Source organism: Canis lupus, chromosome 21 (assembly GCF_003254725.2).
Source record: "Canis lupus dingo isolate Sandy chromosome 21, ASM325472v2, whole genome shotgun sequence".
Lineage (NCBI taxonomy): Eukaryota > Metazoa > Chordata > Mammalia > Carnivora > Canidae > Canis > Canis lupus.
In genome coordinates this window covers 28277064-28301118 of record NC_064263.1, presented here as the reverse complement: position 1 = coordinate 28301118, position 24055 = coordinate 28277064, and the positions used below count along the sequence as shown (strand labels likewise).

The window sequence follows — 24055 nt, the reverse complement described above, 5'->3', positions numbered from 1 at the left end:
TATTCTAAGAAAACCAAGGGTAGCAAATGACCATGGAGATGTTGGCCATCTCTAAAGTGTCAGAGGCATGAATTGTAGGATAAAAATCTGTGAATTATTTAAGACTGCAGACCGTATGTACAAAAACAGACATTTTGTACTCAGAATTTAATGAGAGCATACTAGGTTTCAGTATCTTCTTTTCTGTGATACAGTTTCATGAAGGAGATGAATGTGAAAAAAGACACAAATAATTCAGTAAATTAGAGATATTCTCATTAGCTTGAAGGCAATTGTTGACCTACTTTGCTAAAGCAGTTTCACTTATCTGGAGGGGCAATACACTAATGCTACAAAATAAGGAATTTTCAATATTCTTCCAAGAAATATGTGAGAATGGGCTGAGATAAGTGCGGAACAGGAAAACATTAGTGAGTTTTAAAGTTAGCACTATTGACTAAGAGGATGCTGTGGTGAGGAAGAAGTTCAAAGTTAAGAGGACACAGGTTACTGATTTAGTGAATCTAAGAGTAGATTATTGGTTGGGAGGATACATGAGTGGGTGATTCAGTAAGGAAATGGGGAAGGATTCCTTCCCTTATGTCTTTGCATAGGGGTGGTGAAGATAAATATACATTTAAAAGCATTTGCAGGTAGAACAGGGACTTTCAGGGAATTTATAATTCTTAATAATCTTCCCTTCTAAGTAGCAGTATCTAATCATGTATAAAGACAAGATAGTTGGGATCCCTGGGTGGCTCAGCAGTTGAGCGTCTGCCTTCAGCCCAGGGCGTGATCCTGGAGTCCTGGGATCAAGTCCACATCGGGCTCCCTGCATGGAGCCTGCTTCTCCCTCTGCCTGTGTCGCTGCCTCTGTCTCGCTCTGTCATGAATAAATAAATAAAATCTTAAAAAAAAGGGACAAGATAGTAAGTCTAGGTCAATTGAATCTATTAATAGATAACATTTGTTGAGCATTCCAGCCACTTTTATAAATGAAAATTCTTTACTGTATTAATATGTACTTATTTACATGCATATTCTTATTTAATTCTTTTAGAAACCATCTGAATGAGTACGTGCTCTTGTTATGCCACCATACTCTCAAAGAAACAAAGGCATGATTTTTATGAGGTGGGAATCAAACACCTGTTAAGTGGAATAGTCAGACTTTCTACCTATGAAATGCTATTCTTTGAATATTGTTTCTCATAATAATGGCTAACACTTATAAGGTGCTTACTATGTGCCAGGTGGCTGACCAAACATTTCATGTAATTGGGTTATATACTTTTCAAAATTACACTATCAAATGAAAGACATTTTTATTACCTGCATTTTGGAGTTCAGAAAATTGAGCTATAGTTGAAGTAATACTAATACCTATAGCTATGATTTCCCCCAGTAGTACTCAATAGCTCAGGTGCAGAAGCAAACAAGCTGGAGACAATGTGAGAGAGCTGCAAAATAGATGAGAAGGAAAGTGTTCCAGAGGAAGGATTCCTGTCCCCTTTGAAGAGTCCTTTTAGGGATCCCTGGGTGGCGCAGCGGTTTAGCGCCTGCTTTTGGTCCAGGGCTCGATCCTGGAGACCCGGGATCGAATCCCACGTCGGGCTCCCGGTGCATGGAGCCTGCTTCTCCCTTCGCCTGTGTCTCTGCCTCTCTCTCTCTCTCTCTCTCTCTCTCTCTCTGTCTCTGTGACTATGATAAATGAATAAAAGAAAAATCAAGAGTCCTTGTAGCAGGACTAAGTATCAAGTTGGCATGAGACAGATTAGTAGGAGAAAATCAGGTGTAGTAGTAGACATGGAAATTTCAAGGACAGTCACTTAAAATGAGATCTATATGTCATCCTGAACTAAAGAGAAGGTAGACCTCAAAGAAAATTGCAGTTCACAGGGCAAAAAGAAGAGCAAATGTTTGGTAATGATGTTTCCCCTGCTATACAAATGGGTCACTCGGGTAAAATTTACCTCCGCTAGTAATGCTTATTCTGGGAAAGACCCTCAATTTAACTTGTTCAATATACTTAAGGGAGGGATAAAAGTTTCTCTTGAGCCTGTAAGGTCTTGATGGTCTTCAGTTCAGAAGAATCTTCATGCCAAAGTGGCCCATCTGGGGGCAGCCTGCCCTTGGTCCCTACAAAAGCAAACGGAATAAGATATTTGGGTATGCTAATAAGTAAAAGTTTGAAGTGATGTTCCACCAAATCTGTTTATCTGGAGAGAAGGAATTAATGCTGGGTGTTAAAGTATGGAAAAAGAATGAGATTATATATTCATGATGCAGTGTTTTGGAATTTAAGTTTTCAGAAGAGGCACGGTTACAGATGATGATAAATCTTTGTGGGATGATATATAGTGTAGTGAATTCATCATTGGAGGAAGAAAAGTGGGAATGATGAATGGCCAGTGGGTTAGAAAGGATCTAAATGTACAGATTTCAAAGCCGTGTATTAATATAACACAATACAGGTGGAAATATAAAGTAAAGCCAGATAGCAGTGTTTAATGAATATGGGGGAGACCTAGTTATTTATCGACATCAAAGTGGATGATGAAGAGTGTTTGAAGTGGGAAATATGGAACTACAGTGAGATGAAAAGTACCAGTGCAAGGGGAGAGTATCCTGGACACTCCAGTTTAGGGCAACTTAAGAGAATCTTAAAAGAAATTTTTCGTTTCCTTACTTATTGGTATGTCTTTGTTTTTTGTAAGATGGAAAATGGGGTAAATTTTATATAATGAAGCTAAAGCTGCAGACATGAGTTTTCTTTATTTTCTATGTCTTTTTGTTGTTGTTGTTGTTGGGAAAGCAATTGGCTTTAATTATCTTTCAAAATACACCTAAGCCTTTTCCTCAAGTCCCTCCACCTCCCAAAATGTTTAAGAGGCTGATAATATAGATTTGGCCCATATAAATTGTTGCTCTCGACTATTTCAAAATACTTATTCCTTGAATGATAGCAAAATTTGGAATAATAATAGCTTCTGGAAAAAAATGAAAACAAGTATATACATACATACATATATGTGTATGTATGTATGTATGTATATAGTAATGAAAACGACTAACCTGTATTAGCACATTCCCGTATGAACAGAATGAGGTTTGGGACTTATGTCTGTCACTGAAAACCATAGTCACCAAATGCTGCTCTCCATGTCTCAAAATAATTCCCTCTGTACCATTTAGGGTACAGCACATAGGGATTCTTTGGATGTCATACTATACTTCCATACTGTGTTGCTTTTGCTTTTTGCAAGGAAGCACAGCGTAGATGAAAATTAAGAGAATGTATTATCTTTGATTAAACTGGAGGAGGAATGTATTTATTGATGAAGGGTATTTAGTAAGTCTAGAACCACCACCTTCCCCATGTGCAAACAGAACATAACATGCTCTCATGATTAAAAACCACCTTGACACTATCATAACATTATCTAACAGAAAGAATGTCTCAGTTAATGTCAAATCACTGACAGTTTAGCTGCTTCCTCTGTATCAGAAAGTGAGCAAAACACTGGAGACACAAAGTCTTAATATATGCTCTTTTTACTTCATGTCTCATATTGATAGTGGAGTACTTAGGACAAGTAAAGGAATAGCTACCACAAGATGTAATATTTGTGCTCATCAATGTATGTGAAAGATACGGGAGCATAGGAAGGTTCATCACAGTTTGAAGTAGACAACAAGCACTTGAGAGAATCAGAAAATGTTCAACAGGATTGAAAAGACAGATTAAAGTTTATAAAGCAGATGAGGGAAAAATTAATCAAGTCCAAATGTAGAGACAGTTTAAAGTCATAAAGAATAAAACCATATTGTATGATCCCAGACCTGCTAGAAGTTCTGGGTTACACTGAAAGTAAGTAAGGGCAAGACTGGAAGCTTGAGAGATGCAAAAAAAAACTTAGCATAAATTAACATTTTTTGGAATAAGACTTTTAATGATAAGACTTTAAGCAAAATAATCATATCTGTACTTTTGAAAGATAATTGATGATGTGAGGAGGTGGACTTTATAAAGAAGCCAGAAACAGAAGAAATAATTAGGAGGCTATGCCTCAGACTTTATGGGAGTTAATAAATGAGGATAAAGGAAGAAAGGATGAATGACATGCTGAATTTGATGGATATCAAATCATTAAATTCAGTGAGATATAATGGCTGCTTGATTGTACTCTTAAGGTTTTAAAGGGCAAAGGGTCAAGGATAGCTCTGAGATTTTTGGTTGAAAGGACCATGTGACAGCTGTTGCCAACAAATGAGAGACAGGCAGATAGTGGGGGAGCTTTGAGGAAAACAGTGAACATCGTGTGGCATATCTCCAACTGTGATTATTTAAGTCATGGTATAAACATGCTAAATATAATAAAACAGAACATAGAAAGCATTGCATGCTCTACTAGCATCATGCTCTCTGGAGTGGCAGATTGCAGGCAACAGATTCGGCTAACTAACCCTGATGCAGGTAAAATGCTAATAGTTGGGAGGCAGAAGGAACATGGTATCTGTATGTTTCAGAAACAAATGCAAAATCAGAACTAACAGGAAGCTAGAGGGTGTGGGCAGGCTTTCTGACTTCCCTGGCAATCTGTCTGGTAAATAGAAGGTAATAAGCAACCTTATTGACCTCATTCAAAATAGGCTGCCATGTTCTTGGAGTTGTTTCCCTATAGATCCCTGAGTTACACATTCCAGGCGCCTGGCCTCTCTCTAAATTGAAACTACTTAACCTCTTTCTCCCAGTATTGTCTTTTATTTAAAGAGAGAGAGAGACATTCTATCTATCTTTCTATCATCTATCTATCTTTCTATCTATTGTACAGATGGAAATAGCCAGAGAGAGCATGCGTAGGGGTGGAGATGGGGGTGGGGTGTGGGAGAGGGCCATATGAGCAGGGAGAAGCAGACTCCTTGCTGGGCAGGGAACCTGAGGTAAGGCTCAATCCCAGGACCCTGGGATTATGACCCAAACCAATTACAGAGGCTTAACAAACTGGGCCACCCAGACACCCCTTAGTATTGCCTTATAAGTAAATTTACTGATGCCTATAGACCTACTTTTATGACTAAGTATGTATGTATCACAAAGCAATTAAGCTTATTTTTCGTTCTGTGTAATTTTTTCTACCTAGAAATCATGTTTATACTTCTAGATGTACTACTCACTTGCTGTATACTGAGTTCTCTGCCAAACATCCTCTTGAATTTTTGGTTTTCCTAAATGGAAGAACATGGAAAAACCTACAAACCTATAAAGATCTTTTTATTAAACTTAAACATCTTTTATAGTTTAAATGTTCAATATTCCCAATTTCTTGCCCCAAATTCTTATCTCTACCTGAGGTTACGGGACTCACATCCAACGTGACAATCCAAAATTCTGGGTCTCTGTATTCTGGATAATGTTTAAATTCTGAATTCTTCTGAAATATTTATAATGATTAACTCAAATTTGAATTCTCACTTTCTTATATGGAAACACCTCAGATACTTACTCACATAGGTCCAGAGTAGCATATGCATAAGAGGAGAATATGCACATTAATTATAACCAGAATGTTTTTTTTCTGAACAGATATTACATGAAAAGTCAAACAAAGAGGTATTGCCAATAGGAATATTTATTAATATTTATTGAACTTGCGTATCAGATGAGTTTCAGGAGTAGATATTGGGAACAATTAAAAATTTTTAAAAAGGCAACGTATGAAGACGAGCGTGTGCATTTCTGAATTGCTATTTTAGGAGGAAATTTGATCCTCAGAAGAGGGTTTGAGGGCCATTACTGGAACAAAAGGACAAGACCAGTGAGGGATCATGAAAAGATGCTTGTAGCACTGAGACCTGGAGTACTGGATTGGAATTACTTTGCTCTCACTGTCATTAGCAGGTAGCAAAGCAAGGGTCAAGGCCAGGAATCCGGGGAGCAGAATGCCAAATGGACTTATATTATTCCCATTAGTTAAAAATGTGTGTTGATAGCAATGTCTAAATTATCTGAAGGAATGAGGAAATGAAATTTTCAAAAAAGAAAAATAATTGTCAAGGCAGGAACTTATTTTCAATTTTCCCCCATCACTTAAAATGGTAAATTAAGTTTCATGTAAATCTTTTTAAAAATTGCATATGGTAACTCCATGTAATGTTGAATGCAGTTAACTGTTTTTGGATAGCTCAGAAAAAAAAACAGTTTTTCCTCATTATTTGAAACACAGTATACACTTAAGAAATTGGGTTGATTGATCAATGCAGTATTTTAGGTACTTGTTTTTGAATTACATAAAAAGTTGTAGAGATACAGCCATGGCAAAAAAAAAAAAAAACAACTTGTGTTCTGGACAATATTAATTTAAAATTCTGATGACAGATCTGTGTTTTTCTACTATTTTCAGCTAATACCCCTCACTTTTGATATATGCTTCTAATATCCTGTCCTCCTTCTGATTATCTTTAAGATCTTTTCTGAAATAAGAAGGCATCAGTCATGAGTGAGAATAAGGTTTTATTTTTAATGTTCACAAGAATTTTGGTTATATTTAAGCTGTTTGAATTTCTTATTATGCATTCCTGATTATTTAAGTTGTCTGTGGTCTACCATATTGTTAAAATTACAACTGCCTTTTGTATAACCTGCAATTCATTGTATATATGCATGTGTGCATCTGTGTGTTTGTGTATGCCTGCATGAATGTTCACACTTGATTGAAAATTCCTTGAGAGCAGTGGCCTTTGTCTTTTTTTCTTTTTTTTTTTTTTATAAATTTCTTGTTTATTGGTGTTCAATTTGCCAACATATAGAATAACACCCAGTGCTCATCCCATCAAGTGCCCCCTCAGTGCCCGTCACTCAGTCACCCCCACCCCCAGCCCACCTCCCCTTCCACCACCCCTAGTTCCTTTCCCAGAGTAAGGAGTCTCTCATGTTCTGTCTCCCTTTCTGATATTTCCCACTCATTTTTTCTCCTTTCCCTTTTATTCCCTTTCACTATTTTTTATATTCCCCAAAAGAATGAGACCATATAATGTTTGTCCTTCTCCGATTGACTTATTTCACTCAGCATAATACCTTCCATCCACGTCGAAGCAAATGGTGGGTATTTGTCATTTCTAATGGCTGAGGAATATTCCATTGTATACATAGACCACATCTTCTTTATCCATTCATCTTGCGATGGACACCGAGGCTCCTTCCACAGTTTGGCTATTGTGGCCTTTGTCTTTTTAAAGCAAAGTTGATGTCTATATCACACAATTCAAAAAATCCTAGGCACAAAGAAGCAGAAATTTTATCACTGCTTGTATACTTAATAGATAATGGAAATATAAAACTAGAACAGAAAAAAAAAACACTGAACAGAGAAGAGAAAATTTAAAAAGAAGTCCATCTTATTTGCAAATAAAGATACCGGGGTCCATAACGGGGAAGTGATTAACCCAACAACTTACGGAAGTTTTAGAGAAGAGTCAGCCCTTCACATAGGCTATTTTAGTGTGCCTGGAATCTCCATAAATAAATAATTATTCTGTCAACTTGATTTCTTCCTATAGGAAACTAGCCTCACTACTTTGCACCAGAGCATGCAAACTCTCCAGTTTTAATATGGCAGACAATGCTACACATAGCTACATCTCATCTTTTTTCCTGGTTGGTATTCCTGGTTTGCAAGCTTTTCACTGCTGGATTGGCATCCCTGTCTGCCTCCTGTTTGCCCTGGCCCTGCTGGGGAACAGTGTAATCATCATCACCATCAAAATAGAACCCAGCCTCCACCTGCCTATGTATTTCTTCCTTTGTATGCTGGCAGTGAATGACATGGCTCTTGTCTCTTCCACAGCCCCCAAGATGCTGGGTATCTTCTGGTTGGATGCTCACAAGTTTGACTTTAGTATCTGTCTAGCACAAATGTATTTTATCCACACATTCTGCATAATTGAGTCAGCCCTCTTGGTTGCCATGGCCTTCGACCGGTATGTAGCTATTTGTATCCCACTGCGTTATACAACCATCTTGACAACACCAATGGTCACTAAAATGGGTCTAGCTGGTGTGATCCGAGCTACCTTTATGGTTTTGCCCTGTCCTCTTCTTATTAAAAGGCTACCGTATTACACTAAATATGTAATCAATCATGCCTACTGTGAGCACATGGCTGTGGTGAAGTTGGCCAGTGCCAACACCCTCATTAACAGAGCATATGGAATCTCTGTGGCCCTTTCAGTGATGGTGTTGGACCTAGGGCTCATAGCTACATCCTATATCAAGATCCTTCAGGCAGTCTTCCGGCTATCTTCTCAGAATGCCCGCTCTAAAGCTCTGGGCACCTGTGCTGCCCATGTCTGCACTCTACTTGTATCGTACACACCTGCACTATTTAGTTTCCTAACTCACCGTATTGGCAAGAAGGTACCTCCAAGCATTCATATAATTTTTGCAAGTTTGTATCTTTTGGTGCCTCCCACAGTCAATCCCCTGGTGTATGGTGTCAAGACCAAACAGATTCGTGACCGAGTGGCTAGTCTCTTCCTCCCAAACAAGAAGATTTCTGGAAACTAAAATATGTAAATACAAACCCATGTTTGCAGATTCTGTTTTATGAAATCATGGTACATAAACAATAGTTGCAACTTTGTCCCCAACATACAATTTCTCAATTCAGTTTTATTTCTCAGCAGGGATATTTGATGTTGTACATTTTTCTCTCTTTTTTTCATTTTTTAATATTTCCCTTTCTTTCTCTTGGAAATAAGCTTCATGGGAAGCATTCAATAAATACTTGCAATAATTGTTATTTATTATTGACATTATTTTGTATTCTATATTTATGAATAATATTTCATGATATTCACAAATGTGAAATAGCTAGGTTAATTTTTGTAATAACTTTAAAATTCTCAGTATATTGGACAATGTAATTTAAGAAAACAAATTATTTTCCAATTCACACTGTTACATGCACAGATATAAAATTCTTCAGTAAAAGTCATCATTTTCAAGTTTCATTTTACTTGTTATAACAGTTGTAATAACGGCTTAACCCTCAAATAATGATCACTGTGGGTTTGACTGTTTATGAAGCCTTTTACATTTATTTACTCCTTTAGTCCACAAAACTATACTGTGATGTGGGTAGTATTATTATTCTCCTCGTACCAAGTAGAAAACTGAGGCACAAAAAGGTTTAGTAAATTGCATAAAGGTAGCTCCCCTAGCACAAGGCAATGTAAAATTGAACCCAGGGACTCTGGCTTTCAAAATACATGCTCTGTATTATGCAATATTGCCCATTAATATGCTTATACTTACTTGCCTTATAAATATGGATGCTTATTCCTCTATTTTAATTTTTTACCCTTCTACATCTCCTCTTCTTTTCTATATTGTGGTAGATATTTCTTAAATTTCCTTAAAATCCCTTATAAGTGATAAATCTGCTACAATACCTTGACAACACTCCAAGCAAGAATTACTTCTACTTTACTAGAAAATTGTCAAATCAGTACAGCCTGGTAACACTATTACTATACAATCATTATATGGTTTCACTCATACTGGGAATATAAAAAATAGCGAAAGGGATTATAGGGGAAAGCAGAGAAAATGAGTGGGAAAACTCAGAGAGGGTGACAGAACATGAGAGACTCCTACTCTGGGAAACAAACAAGGGGTAGTGGAGGGGGAAGTGGGCAGGGAGATGAGGTGACTAGGTGATGGGCACTGAGGGGGGTGCTTGACGGGATGAGCACTGAGTGTTAATGTTGGCAAATCGAACTCCAATAAAAATATACATATAAAAATAAAAAATTAAAAAAACATATATATACTTTCAAAACTTAAGGAAAACTCTAAGATTCTGAAAACACTATTTACCCATATGTTATTCCCCTCTCCTTTTTCTTTTTTTTTTAATTTATTTCTTTCCTCTTTTCCTTCAGTATCATTTGTTTTGATCACATTCATTCAGTGCTGAAGTTGATAATGTTTCACTTCTAAGTTTAATGTTACTATGCATGGAACATAGAAGAAACTACATTGGACGTATCTATAGAATGCTCTGTTACTGAATGATCTGATACTTTAGATCATCATGGGATGTAGTGTTCTTTGATTGGAAATTGCTGGGCTTTGACCAACATTGGTATATATTTTGTGGACAATTCATAAACATTTGTTTGTTCTCAAATGAATTAGTTCCTCAAAACTTTACCTTTTTAGATGTTTCATCTACAGCCATATTCTTGTTTGTCAAACTCAAGTTTAAATACTGCTTCCATAACTGATAGCTAGGTGAGTGTCATTTTTAACATTATAAATCCTAACTTCACCATTGGTAATCTGAAAAATAGTTTTTAAGCTTCATAGTGTTAAAGTAAGAATTTAATGAGACTACAGATGAAACAGTTTCACAGTAGTCAACAAACCAATAGTCAATAGATTGACAATAGTCAATCTTCCAAACACACCAATTCTCGCTGCTATGATAGGTATTGAAAATATGAAGATCGGGATCCCTGGGTGGCTCAGCGGTTTGGCGCCTGCCTTCGGCCCAGGGCATGATCCTGGAGTCCTGGGATCAAGTCCCATATCGGGCTCTCTGCATGGAGCCTGCTTCTCCTTCCCTCTGCCTGTGTCTCTGCCTCTCTCTCTCTCTCTCTCTCTCTCTCTGTGTGTGTGTGTCTCTCATGAATAAATAAATAAAATCTTAAAAAAAGAAAATATGAAGATCAATTAGTAAATTTATTTTTTCAAATATCTAAATAGAGCTCCCAACTGAGTATATCTACTAGGAGATCCTATTTCTTTAATTTAACATGCCCCAAAGTGGACATTCTGCACTTACTCCCCACCCAAACCATTATAAAAAATGTCTTCTCTCAGTGAATTACATGCCAAGTCACTGAAAAAAGTTACACAAAAACAATTGATGTCATAGAGTATTTATTTTCAAATTATAAGGCAAAGATACATGGAAACTAAGTGGTAAAAAAATATTAAGTAAAGAGAAAATAAAATTCACCAGCCATCCCAGATAATGTAGACAAAACATTAAATATAATATAGTTAAAAACATAGATGATGGGGTGCTTGGGTGGCTCCATTACTTAAGCATCTGACCCTTGATTTCAGCTCAGGTCTTGATCTCAGGGTCATGAGTTCAAGCACAACATTGGAGCCCACTTTAAAAATAAATACATGGATGATTATCAAACAACAGAAAAACATCAAGTCTGAGAAAATTCTAATTGAAGAATATTGGAGGAGATGCCAAGGAAAGGCTGATTTGAGCATTGAAGAATGATGATAATATTACCAGGTAACAGGGGGAGGGTTTCCAAGTAGAGGTAACATCTCAACAGAAGTGAATAGACATAGTAAAAAATATAAAATAAAAATGCCTGCAGAAGACAGTGATGTCTTCAAATAACTGATGTCATCAAAATAAAAGAAAAAATGCTTCAAGGAAAAACATACAATTAGAAAAGCAGTTGGTGGTATCTTTTGCTGTGCAAAAGCTTCTTATCTTGATGAAGTCCCAATAGTTCATTTTTGCTTCTGTTTCTCTTGCCGTCATGGATGAATCTTGCAAGAAGTTACTCTGGCCAAGTTCAAAAAGGGTGTGACCTGTGTTCTCCTCTAGGATTTTGATGGAATCTTGTCTCACATTAAGATCTTTCATTCATTTTGAGTTTATCTTTGTGTATAGTGTAAGAGAGTGATCTAGTTTCATTCTTCTGCATGAGGACGTCCAATTTTCCCAGCACCATTTATTGAAGAAACTGTCTTTTTTCCAGTGGATAGTCCTTCCTCCTTTGTCGAATATTAGTTGACCATAAAGTTGAGGGTCCACTTCTGGATTCTCTATTCTGTTCCATTGATCTATGTGTCTGCTTTTGTGCCAGTACCACACTGCCTTGATGACCACAACTTTGTAGTACAACCTGAAATCTGGCATTGTGATCTTCCCAGCTATAGTTTTCTATTTTAAAATCCCCCTGGCTATTCAGGGTCTTTTCTGATTCCATACAAATCTTAATATAAGAAGCTTTTGCACAGCAAAGATACCATCAACAAAACTCAAAGACAACCTACAGAATGGGAGAAGATATTGGCAAATGACGTATCAGATAAAGGGCTAGTTTCCAAGATATATAAAGAACTTATTACACTCAACAGCAAAGAAACAAGCAATCCAATCATGAAATGGGCAAAAGACATGAACCGAAATCTCACAGAGGAAGACATAGACATGGCCAACACGCACGTGGGGAAATGCTCCGCATCACTTGCCATCAGGGAAATACAAATCAAAACCACAATAAGATCCCATCTCACACCAGTGAGAATGGGGAAAATTAACAAGGCAGGAAACCACAAATGTTGGAGAGGATGTGGAGAAAGGGGAACCCTCCTGCACTATTGGTGGGAATATGAACTGGTGCAGACACTCTGGAAAACTGTTTGGAGGTTCTTTAAAGAGTTAAAAATAGATCTGCCCTATGACCCAGTAATTACACTGCTGGGGATTTACCCCAAAGATACAGATGCAGTGAAATGCCAGGACACCTGCAGCCCGATGTTTCTAGCAGCAATGTCCACAATAGCTAAACTGTGGAAGGAGCCTTGGTGTCCATCGAAGATGAATGGATAAAGAAGAATTGGTCTATGTATATAATGGAATATTCTTCAGCCATTAGAAACGGCAAATACCCACGATTTGCTTCGACGTGGATGGAACTGGAGGGTATTATGCTGAGTGAAATAAGTCAATTAGAGAAGGGCAAACATTATATGGTCTCATTCATTTGGGAATTATAAAAAATAGTGAAAGGGAATAAAGGGGAAAGGAGAAAAAATGAGTGGGAAATATCAGAAAGGGAGACAGAACATGAAAGACTCCTAACTCTGGGAAACGAACTGGGGGTGGTAGAAGGGGAGGTGGGCAGAGGGGTGGAGGTGACTGGGTGATGGGCACTGAGGTGGGCACTTGACGTGATGAGCACTGGGTGTTATTCTATATGTTGGCAAATTGAACACCAATAAAAAATAAATTTATAAAATTTAAAAAAAAGAAAAAGAAGAAGAAAAGCAGTTGGTATATCCAATAAGAGAATATCTGGTGTGTGGCACTATGAAGGTCATTGGTCACCCTGGGAAACAAAGAATAGTACAATGGTCATGGTGAAAAGTCCATACAATCTTGCGTATACTGGATGACACTGGTTTCAGGTGATAAATCTAGTCCAATCCCTGAACTTATGAATTACACAGCTACACTATATTTTGTACTTATAAAGCCTACCACTGTTCTTAATCAATCACACAGATTATGAATATGTCAAATCCATGGGACAAATCATTGCACACAGATCAAATCCAGCATGCTGGATTGGAAATCAACAAGTAAATGTGTGACAGATGGTTGAAGCCAGATTTTTCACTGTAGGAATGGGACTTTAGCAATAAGCAAATTTAAGTAGTTAGAAAGATCCTTGTGGTAATAAATTCATGTTGCAGATATTACTAAGAACTATAAATTAACTTAATTTAGATGCAAGTGTTTACATACAGAAATATTTATAGATATGTGTATGAGCATAGGTTAGCTAACACACAAAATTCCTTGCTCTGTCACCTGAGAGAATTTAAAGCATTCTTTAATTCTTCGTTTCTAATTCTATTCACCAATAAAAAGAAAAAAACATCCCAGGGAAATCATAATTCTAGAACTGGGGAAAGAAATACCCAAGATTATCCTGGAGCATCTTCCAATGCCATAAAGAAAAAAGCCACACACACACACACACACACACACACACACACACACACACAGTGAGGGGTAAGCCAAAAAGGAACAAAAGCATCCAATGGTCAGGATGAAACAGCATGAGCAATAAAATAAAGTAATATTGGATTATACTCAAATTATGACAAAGATACCCATAAATCCATACTGATATAAATAAATGATTAAAGAAATTAATAAGTAGGGAGAATAAATCAATTGCCTTGTAAAAAAATTCTAAATAATTTACTAAATTATGTATCTATTCCGTCCTCAAGGAGAAGGAACATAAATCCCTACTCCTTAAGTGTGGTCTAATTAGAGCAATTTTCCTTCCAAAAGCACAGTAAGAAATGGTAATTAAAATGAAGAAACCTGACAAATACTATCTCAGATAAGTAATTATGCTCAATATACACAGTTAATCAATTATGTTGATAATATGCACCCTTGATACGTAATCAAAATGAGAATTTGACATCTATGATTTTCCTCCCCAAAGCATGTAATTCCAATCTAATCAAGAGAAGCTTACAGAGACTTGACAACTAAATGCAATGTGTCATCCAGGATGGGATCTTTTAGGAAATAAAGGAAGTTAGGGAAAAATTAAGAAACTATAATAAAATATGGACTTTAGTAAATCATATGTATCAACATTGATTCATGAACTATAACACATATTAATGAAAGAAAACAATGATAAGGAAAACTGGGTAGGGGGTCTATGGGAACTCTCAGTAACTAGATATTCAAGTTTTTGTGAAACCAATCATTTGGATTTAAAAAATGTTTAAATTTGCATTCCAATACAAACTTAAACATTCATCTTAATGCTCAGATGAATGTAAGTCAGAAAATAATTGAATAGTGATGACAAAATATAAAGATAAAAAAAATAAAATAAAATAAAATGATAAAGATGATGAGTTGGAGGAGCAAGATTACTGAAATTAGAAGACAAAAAAGAAATTAGTTCACAATCCTTGGAATTATCAACTTTATGAATTAATTTATTGTTTTTAAAGAACACAATGGAAATATTTTAAGCAGAGGTTAACTATTTAAATTTACTTGTGTTTTTAAGAAATTTCCTCACTGAAATATTGAACTAAACTAAATTAAATTAAAGATTGACTAAACCAGAAGCAAATCTGCATGTTTTCTCTCTTTTATGTCATCTACTAATAAGTTGATTCTGTGTACATAAATACTAATGGTTTAAATAGGAATGAGAGCCTGTCTCCAACATAAAATCTAGAACTGTATCTTTCAGCAGCATAAATGAACTTGAGAAAGCACAAAATCTGATCCCAAACTACTATTTCTCAAATTGAATTTTATTATTTGATAAAAGTTAAATGAGAAGTCAAGAGGAATCTTTAGAGTGGAAAACCTTGGACACTCGATCTCGAATCTGTTTGGTCTTCACCCCATACACTATAGGATTGAGCAAAGGAGGGACAAGCAGGTAAAGGTTGGACAGAAGAATATGAATGTAGGGTGGAATATGGAACCCAAACCTGTGTGTAAAGAAGGAGAAGAAACCAAGGAGATAAAACTCAAGGAAGACACAAATATGGGCAATGTAGGTGTTGAAGGCTTTGAGCCTAGCTTCCCTCTGAGGCAGATTGAAGACAGTTATAAATATTCGGATGTAGGAGAGGGTGATGAAGATTATGTCAAATCCAAGTATAGTGAAGGCCACAAAGAGACCATAGATCTTGTTGACTCGAATGTCTTCTGCTGCCAACTTCACAATGGCCATGTGCTCACAGTATGAATGGGAGACCACAGTGGTCCCGAAGTGTTTCAGCCGACATTTGATGAGGATGAGACATGGAGCTACAAGGAGGGCTGCTCTGAGCATCACTCCCACTCCAATTTGAGTGAGAAAGTGGTAGGTAAAGATGGTTGCATGTCTCAGGGGATCACAGATGGCCACATAGCGGTCCAGGGCCATGGCCAGCAGAATTCCTGATTCAATGCATTGGAAGGTGTGGATAAGCCACATCTGAAAGAGACAGGCATCAAAGTATATGTCAGGCAGATGAAACCAGAAGATGCCTAGCATTTTTGGTAGGATGCAGGTGCTGAGAGCAATGTCTGTTGCTCCAAGCATTGCCAGGAAGAGATACATGGGCTCATGGAGGCTGCGTTCTGATTTGATGATGACCAGGAGCAGGGAATTCCCAAACAGAGCAATGATGTACATGGCACAGAAAGGAATTCCAATCCAGAACTGCACAGACTCCAAGCCGGGAATCCCAATCAGTGTCAGCACCGGGGGCATGAAGATTGTGCCATTGAGCTTGAACATCTTGGCTTAGAGCTGCTTGATTAATGTTGCAAATTTTGTATTGAGTTTCTCTTTATTTGTTCTCATCTAGATTTATTGAAATTTCTAGAAACAGAAATTGAATTTGTTTTTAAAGGGCATTTTGTCAAGCCTAGCTGTTTATTGATTGTGTAATTCTAGGAATGCACAGACAGGCTCCCCAAATTCTCTGCCCCTGTCTCTGTGTCTACCTCTCTCCATGAAGGCAACACAAATACACAGGAGAATTCAATATGCAAAGCAAACCCACTTGCATTTGAAGCTGTATGTGCATTTGTGGCCATTTGTCAGTTAAAGAATGTTAGTTTGGTTTTATAATAGGTTCAAGAACTTAGGATGTTACATGTATTTTTCTTATTGTTTTGTTATTTATTTCATGTCTCCATGGACTTTATGCTGTCTATTCTTTTAAATAACTTTTAGAAAACAGATACAATAAAAAAGGGGAGGTGAGTGAAACCATTTGCCTGTCAGAGATCTTTCTTTCTAAAACTATGATTCATTGTAAATCCCTTTACTAAGCAATTGGTTAGTATCTAGGAACTGTGGGTTAAGTTAAATTAAAAAAAAAGGGGCTCTCTATGTCATCAAAGAGATTAAATAGGTATGCTAAGTATGATAAAATAAGATTTTAAGTTTAGAGGGAAGTAAAGCCTCATGTATAATTCTATGGGATGTCAATGTAAGAAAAGCTCACACTAGGGGGAATTGACAGAGACAAGACGAGAGGAGAGATTTTCATTGAAGATGTTACATGTATTAATTTTGTTTTTACCCAAGTGGAATTCGCAGGCAGTCATTTGTCTGCAGTCAATGCAAAGAGAGGAAAAAAAGAAACATTCACCATTCTGAGCAGTATTCTATACCAATGGAAAATAGGAAGTTACAAAGTAGTGACCTATACCTTAAAGACAACAATCTATCCATGAATATGCATTGTTTAATAAAAAGTTAAATGTCTCTATGCTTAGGAAAGGAAAAATTAATATTATTAACATGTCATTTATTATAGACTTGATGTACATATGCAATGTAAGTATCATCAAAATCCCAGCAGGTCACATTGTGTATATGTACAAACTGTTCTTCATTCAGTTAATATGGAAAGGGAAAAGACCCAAAACAGCAATAGGCACTAGAGAAGAACAAAATGGAAACAAATAGAAGTGAGAGCCCATAAATAGACACACACATATGCAAAGTTAACTGACACAGAACAAAGGCAATTTAATGGAGAAGGAAAATCTTTTCCACTAATGGTGCAGGAACGACTGCATATCCACATGCAAAAATAAACGATGTAGACATAGACCTTACATCTTTCACAAAAATTCACTCCAAGTGGATCACAGTACTTTTAGGTGGGAAATAAAGTATAAAAATTCTAAAAGAGAGGATAGGATAACCTATAGGAGATCATGGCCCCAACAGTCAACTTTTTGTTAACTTTCAAAGTATGATCGGTGAAAAAAGAAATTGATTAAGTTGATCTTCATTACAGTTGGAAACCATCTGTTCGGTGAAAGACATGGTTAAGAGAATTAAAAGACAAATCACAGACAGGGACCAAATATTTACAAAGTATGTATTTGATTAAAGGACTTTTATCCAAAATGTACAAAGAACTCTTAAAACTCAACAATAAGAAAGTGAACAAATTAAAAATGGGCAAAAATCTGAACATAAACCTCAACCAAGAGGAGGATATATTGATGAAAAATGAGCACATAAAAAATGCTCAACATCCTAGGTCACAGAATTTCAAAACGAAGCAACAGTGCAATATTACCACACACCTTTTTCAATTGCCTGAAATTCAAGACTCTGATGTGTTAAATGCTGGTAAGGAAGTGGGTCAACAAGAATTCTCATTCATTAAGGGTGAAGATGCAAAATGGCACAGCTACGTGGGAGACAGTGCACAGAGCTAACCATAGGCTTATCATGAAATCCAGTAACTGTGCTCCTAAGTATTATCCAAGTGAATTCAAAGCTTATGTAAACACAAAGCTTGTGCATGAATATTAATAGCATCTTTATTCACAATTGCCAAAACTGGGAAGCAACCAATATCTCTATCATGTATACACAAACTGTGATACTTCCACATGATGAAGTATTCAGTGACAATAAGAAATGAACTATCAAGTCCCAAAAGATTTGGAGAAACTTGAAGTCCATGTTGCTAAGTGAATGAGGCTGCCCTGGAAAAGCCACCCACATGGGATTCCTACTATATGATATTCTAGAAAAGTAAAACTATAGAGACAGTATTCACTAGGGCTTCAGGGAGAAAAAGAGAGGGGTGAATACGTGGAGCCTAGGACTTTTTTAAGGTAGAAGAATATTCTATAAGGTACAACAATAATGGCTATAAGATATCAAGCATTTGTCCAACCCCAAAGAAATGTAGAACACAAAGAATGAGCCCTAATGTAAATTATGACTTTAGTTAATAGTAAATATAAGAAAACCTAATTAATACCAATTTGTTCATCAGTTGCAACGAATGTACCCCACTAGTGCAAGATGTTAATTGCCAGAGAAAATGTAGGATGGGAGAGGAAGAGAGTGTATATGGAAACTACACTTTCTGCACAATTTTTCTGTAAAACTGAAACTAATCTACAAATAAACATCATCAATAAAAAAGTTAAATATATACATAACGGGGTCTATAACAGAACTTGTGTCATGGCATTTTATTTTTTTATTTTTTTTTTTAATTTTTTTATTTATTTATTTATGATAGTCAGAGAGAGAGAGAGAGAGAAAGAGAGGCAGATACATAGGCAGAGGGAGAAGCAGGCTCCATGCACCGGGAGCCCGACGTGGGATTCGATCCTGGGTCTCCAGGATCGCGCCCTGGGCCAAAGGCAGGCGCCAAACCGCTGCGCCACCCAGGGATCCCCTGTCATGGCATTTTAAATAAATTATACCTCAGAGGTGGACCTTAGGGAGTAATCTCCAGTATTCCAGGCAAAATTAGAAATTTTTGAACTAAACTATACAAAATAAAATTGATGTTGACAAATGGCAAACTAGGCAGATTTTGAAATGAGTAAAACTTGATGCATGAATAAAATATTCTTACTGAAATTCAGGTATACATTTTGCATGGAAAATTGAAATTGATAGAATAATGGTCTAAAATGAAACATTTAAATATTTTTAGTTTCTCTTGGAAAACTTTCTCATATAAATAACTGCTCAAAAAATAATATCATTTCAAAGAATAGATGGCACTTACTGATTCTGAAGAAGATAACGTTAGTAAAATAAATCTGAAAATGTATTTGTTCAGAAATCAATTGCTATGATTTACTACTGAGAAATACTTTTCATATCGTTATTATTAAAATGATTATATTCCTGTGATGCCTGCATGGCTACATGGTTGAACATCTGCTTTTGGCTCACAGTGTGATACCAGGGTCCCAGGATGTCTTGCATCAGACTCCCTGCAGGGAATGCAGTGCAGGACACTTCCTCTTCTATGTCTCTGCCTCTCTCTCGGTGTTTCTCATGAATAAATAAAATCTTTAAAAAAATAAAATAAAATGATTATATTCCTCACATACAGTCTCATTGGTTTTGGTTGGATGGGTGGAATAAAATGCATGGAACACACAACTGGCTTTAATACAGCCACGAAAAAAAAAAAAAGATTAAAATTGTCCTGAACCAGGCAATGCTCAATTAGAAAATACAAATTTTGTGGAACTGTCCTCTTTAATCAAAGTGTGGCATTAACTCTGGGAAATGAACAAGGAGTGGTGGAAAGAGAGGTGGGCGGGGGGTGGGGATGACTAGGTGACGGGCACTGAGGGGGGCACTTGGCTGGATGAATATTGGGTGTAATGCTATATGTTGGCAACTTGAACTCCAATTTAAAAAATCAATTAAATGTTAAAAATATAATAAATAAAATAATAAAAAAATAAAACAAAAAAAATAAAATGGACAAAAAAAAAAAAAAGGTGTGGCATTACATCACACCCTTAACCCAACCCTTAAACCATTTCCTTTCTCTTCCAAATACCTGCTCCTCTAAAACCCACCCTTGGATGTCAATGCACAGCCCAGTTTCCTGTTTACTGTCATTCATTCCTCTGGGAGAATGTTAGTATCTGTTCCAGTTTAAACATTGCTTGCACATCACATAACTGTGACATTCTCACATTCACTTTGAAGCTTTTCCTTCTCGTTGGTACAATAGTAATACCAAAGGAATTCAGTTAAGTTCGATCTGAGTGCTTTTCCTGATATTTCCCATGTAAAAGACACTGTGCCAGGGGCTGAGCAAACACACATGACATCTGCAGAATTTGCCTGCAGCAAACAATGAGGCTACACTCTTGTTGACTCCTTTAGGTTGCAGCTCAATTCTCCCAACAGGACATCTGGCCCTGTGCTTAGCCTGGAGCATGCATTCAGATCGCACGTTTTCAACTTAATAATGTTGTTGATCTGCAACATAAATATCAAGCATTAGCTTTATTTTTCTCATTTATAATGGCAGATGTTGATAGAAATGACTCCTAGTCAATTGCTGGTTCTTTGGGCCCTTGCTCTTGCAAAGCTCATTCTGCCCCAAAAAGCAGCAGACAGGTTGTAGATACAAGAGGCTATCAAGGGATCCCTGGGTGGCGCAGCGGTTTGGCGCCTGCCTTTGGCCCAGGGCGCGATCCTGGAGACCCAAGATCAAATCCCATGTCGGGCTCCCGGTGCATGGAGCCTGCTTCTCCCTCTGCCTGTGTCTCTGCCTCTCTCTCTCTCCCTATCTCTCTCTCTCTCTCTGTGTGACTATCATAAATAAATAAAAAATTTTTAAAAAAGGCTATCGACACTGTCCCTTTGCTTGTTTGATTTCAACACATGCAAAATACTAAGTCTAAATGCGTTCTCCTTTGAAAGGACATGAATTGTGCATGTATACAAAATCTAGGGGGTTTCCACCAAGATAACCTCTGTACTGAAGGATCAATTAATTGAAAACTTCACTTGTCTGATGCTCTAACCATTTGCCTCAGGGATCACTGGGTAATCCAGGGCTCAGATAAATGTGAAATCACGGCTCTACAGCCATTGCATTATTTTATTTCTGAGATATGTCCAGAATCCATGGTCTGGAACCTTGTTGTAACTCTCTGGATTGATGTAATTACTCTGTTCCTGGCTCTTGATATTCCTCTCGCATAGTCTTACCTCCCTAAGCACATCTTTTTTTTTTTTTTTTAAGATTTTATTTATTTATTCATGAAAGACACACACACACAGAGAGAGAGAGAAAGAGAGAGAGAGAGGCAGAGACAAGGGCATAGGGAAAAGCAGGCTTCATGCAGAAAACCTGATGTGGGACTCGACCCCGGAACTCCAGGATCACGCCCTGGGCTGAAGGCAGGCACTAAAACTGCTGAGCCACCCAGAGATTCCCTCCCTAAGCACATCTACTCTATTACTATTCTATCTCTCCTTCCTTTCTCTCTCTCTCTCTCTCTCTCTCTCTCTCTCTTTCTCTCTTTCACACACACAGACACACACAGAGACACTTCAAAAAATGTTGTCAGGTCCATTTCAGGTATTTGTAATGTGTACAGATCCTTTTCTCTTTCCAGTGCAAGAAGGAAAATGTTTAATCTCCAGGGAAACTGTCTTCCCACCTGCACCATCTCCAGGTTTTCATGCTTGCTGGTCACTTTCTTTGGCCTTCTCTATTAGCTCTAACAAAGACAAAGCTCAACTGTGACCACATCATGCTAGACTCAGAACCACCTGAAGGAAGCTTTATTCTGAGGATGACTTGATACCTAAGGGAAAGCTAGTTTCTATGTGGATGAGATGTAGTGGATCCGAATATCAATGGATATTATACCTACCTAAAAATAGGTTCAGACCCCAGGCATTCCTTATCTGATTCATTATAAGAAACTTTGGTTTTGGCCTCTCTGGTTCTTTTTGTGCTATCAATTCATTAGCAGCTAAACATGTGTGAAGTCAGTTTAAATTTTTACAAAATAATTTAGACAGATGTATATAATGAATGCCCTTCAAATAGACAAGGGAACTCTAATTCTACTCAATGTGGACTTCTACCCCTCACTTGTGTTAGATGACTACAGATTTTCCTCTTTGGCAGGTGCATAAGTAGGTAGTATGAATGTGATTTCAAAGACATCATGAACTTCTGACTGTAAATGAGGCAAAACAATTGCCATCTAATTTCCCTAGTTCTTGAAGAGATTTTAAGGGCTGTGAATCTGAAGGTATTTTTTTTTTCCTTTTTTTGGTTGGGTGTCTTGTTTTGTTTGTTTGTTTCTTTCTTTTTTTTTTTTTTTTTTTTTTTTCTGTTTAATTCACCACTTTTCCTGGCTAAGGCAGGTCCTTAGTATCTCTCTGTCCTTGATTCCCATCATTAATCCCTAATACCCTCATAAAAGTCCTTAGTGTCAGGCCAGTATTCTTAATTTACTACCATTACATCTTCAATCATGCAAGGCCTCCTTTGTGTAATTCCGTCCATGTAAGTTTCCTTCTACCCTTCAATGCTTAAGATCAATCTACCCTACATTCTCCCCAGAAAAATTCATTGATCAATGCAGTCCCAAAATTGTTGTTTCTCTATCCTCCTCATTCTTTAAACATGTTTTTCCTTTCAATATGTGCTGATGTATCAGCCTACACATTCTTTCAGAATGTAACTTGTTTAATGACATTATTGACTTCAAAATCACATCTACCTAAATTTTCCAAATTAAAGAAAAGCAACTGAGTAAAAGGCATAGAGTTTTTATATTTAGAATATAGAAATCACAGGTTAAAGGAGACAAGTGTTCATGTATCTGGATTTTATTTTTCTGTCTTAGCAGAAACACTAATATACTGTATTAATGATTGAGAATGAGGAAAATCGGTGTTTCATTTTGTTTTCCTAATTTTTAAATCTCCATGAATAAAAGCTCTCATTTATGTATCACATTCATAGAACTTCATAGAACCATACAATAAGACTATCCATTGGAAAAAGGACAGTTCTTCAATAAATGGTGCTGAGATAGTTTGACAGCTATGTGCAGAAGAATGCAGACCATTTACCTACACCATACACAAAGATACACTCAAAGTGGTTGAAAGATCTAAATGTGAGACAAGAATCTATCAAAATCCTAGAGGAGAACACAGGAAACACCCTTTTTGATCTTGGCCACAGCAACTTCTTGCAAGATACCTCTGTGAAGGCAAGGGAAACAAAAGCAAAAATGAACTATTGGGACTTCATCAAGATAAAAAGCTTCTGCACAGCAAAAGAAACAGTCCACAAAACTAAAAGACAAAGTACAGAATGAGAGAGGATATTTGGAAATGACCTATCAGATAAAAGGCTAGTATCCAAGGTCTATAAAGAACTTATTACACTCAACAGCAAAGAAACAAACAATCCAATCATGAAATGGGCAAAAGACATGAACAGAAATTTCACCAAAGAAGACATCCACATGGCCAACAAGCACATGAGAAAATGCTCCACATCACTGGCCATCAGGGAAATACAAATCAAAACCACAATGAGATACCACCTCACACCAGTGAGAATGAGGAAAATTAACAAGACAGGAAACAACAAATGTTGGAGAGGATGTGGAGAAAGGGGAACCCTCCTGCACTGTTGGTGGGAATGTGAACTGGTGCAGCCAGTCTGGAAAACTGTGTGGAGGTTCCTCAAAGAGTTAAAAATAGGGCTACCCTATGACCCAGGAATTGCATTGCTTGGGGTTTGCTCCAAAGATACAGATGCAGTGAAAGACTGAGACACCTGCACCCCGATGTTTTAGCAGCAATGTCCATAATAGCCAAACTGTGGAAGGAGCCTCGGTGTCCATCGAAAGATGAATGGATAAAGAAGATGTGGTCTATGTATACAATGGAATATTCCTCAGCCATTAGA

At 37.0% G+C, this 24055-nt stretch overlaps 2 protein-coding genes across 2 annotated transcripts; one reads left to right on the top strand and one right to left on the bottom strand.

Annotated features, from left to right (window-relative positions):
- The first annotated feature begins 7591 nt into the window (after positions 1-7591).
- Positions 7592-8545, top strand: LOC112667341 (olfactory receptor 52P1-like). The gene has a single exon (XM_025458925.1). The coding sequence runs from the start codon at positions 7592-7594 to the stop codon at positions 8543-8545; it is 954 nt and encodes a 317-aa protein (XP_025314710.1).
- A 6596-nt stretch (positions 8546-15141) lies between these two features.
- LOC112667881 (olfactory receptor 52A5-like) lies at positions 15142-16092 on the bottom strand. Its single transcript, XM_025459939.1, has one exon. It carries the CDS (start codon positions 16090-16092, stop codon positions 15142-15144), a length of 951 nt encoding a protein of 316 aa, XP_025315724.1.
- Positions 16093-24055: the final 7963 nt, after the last annotated feature.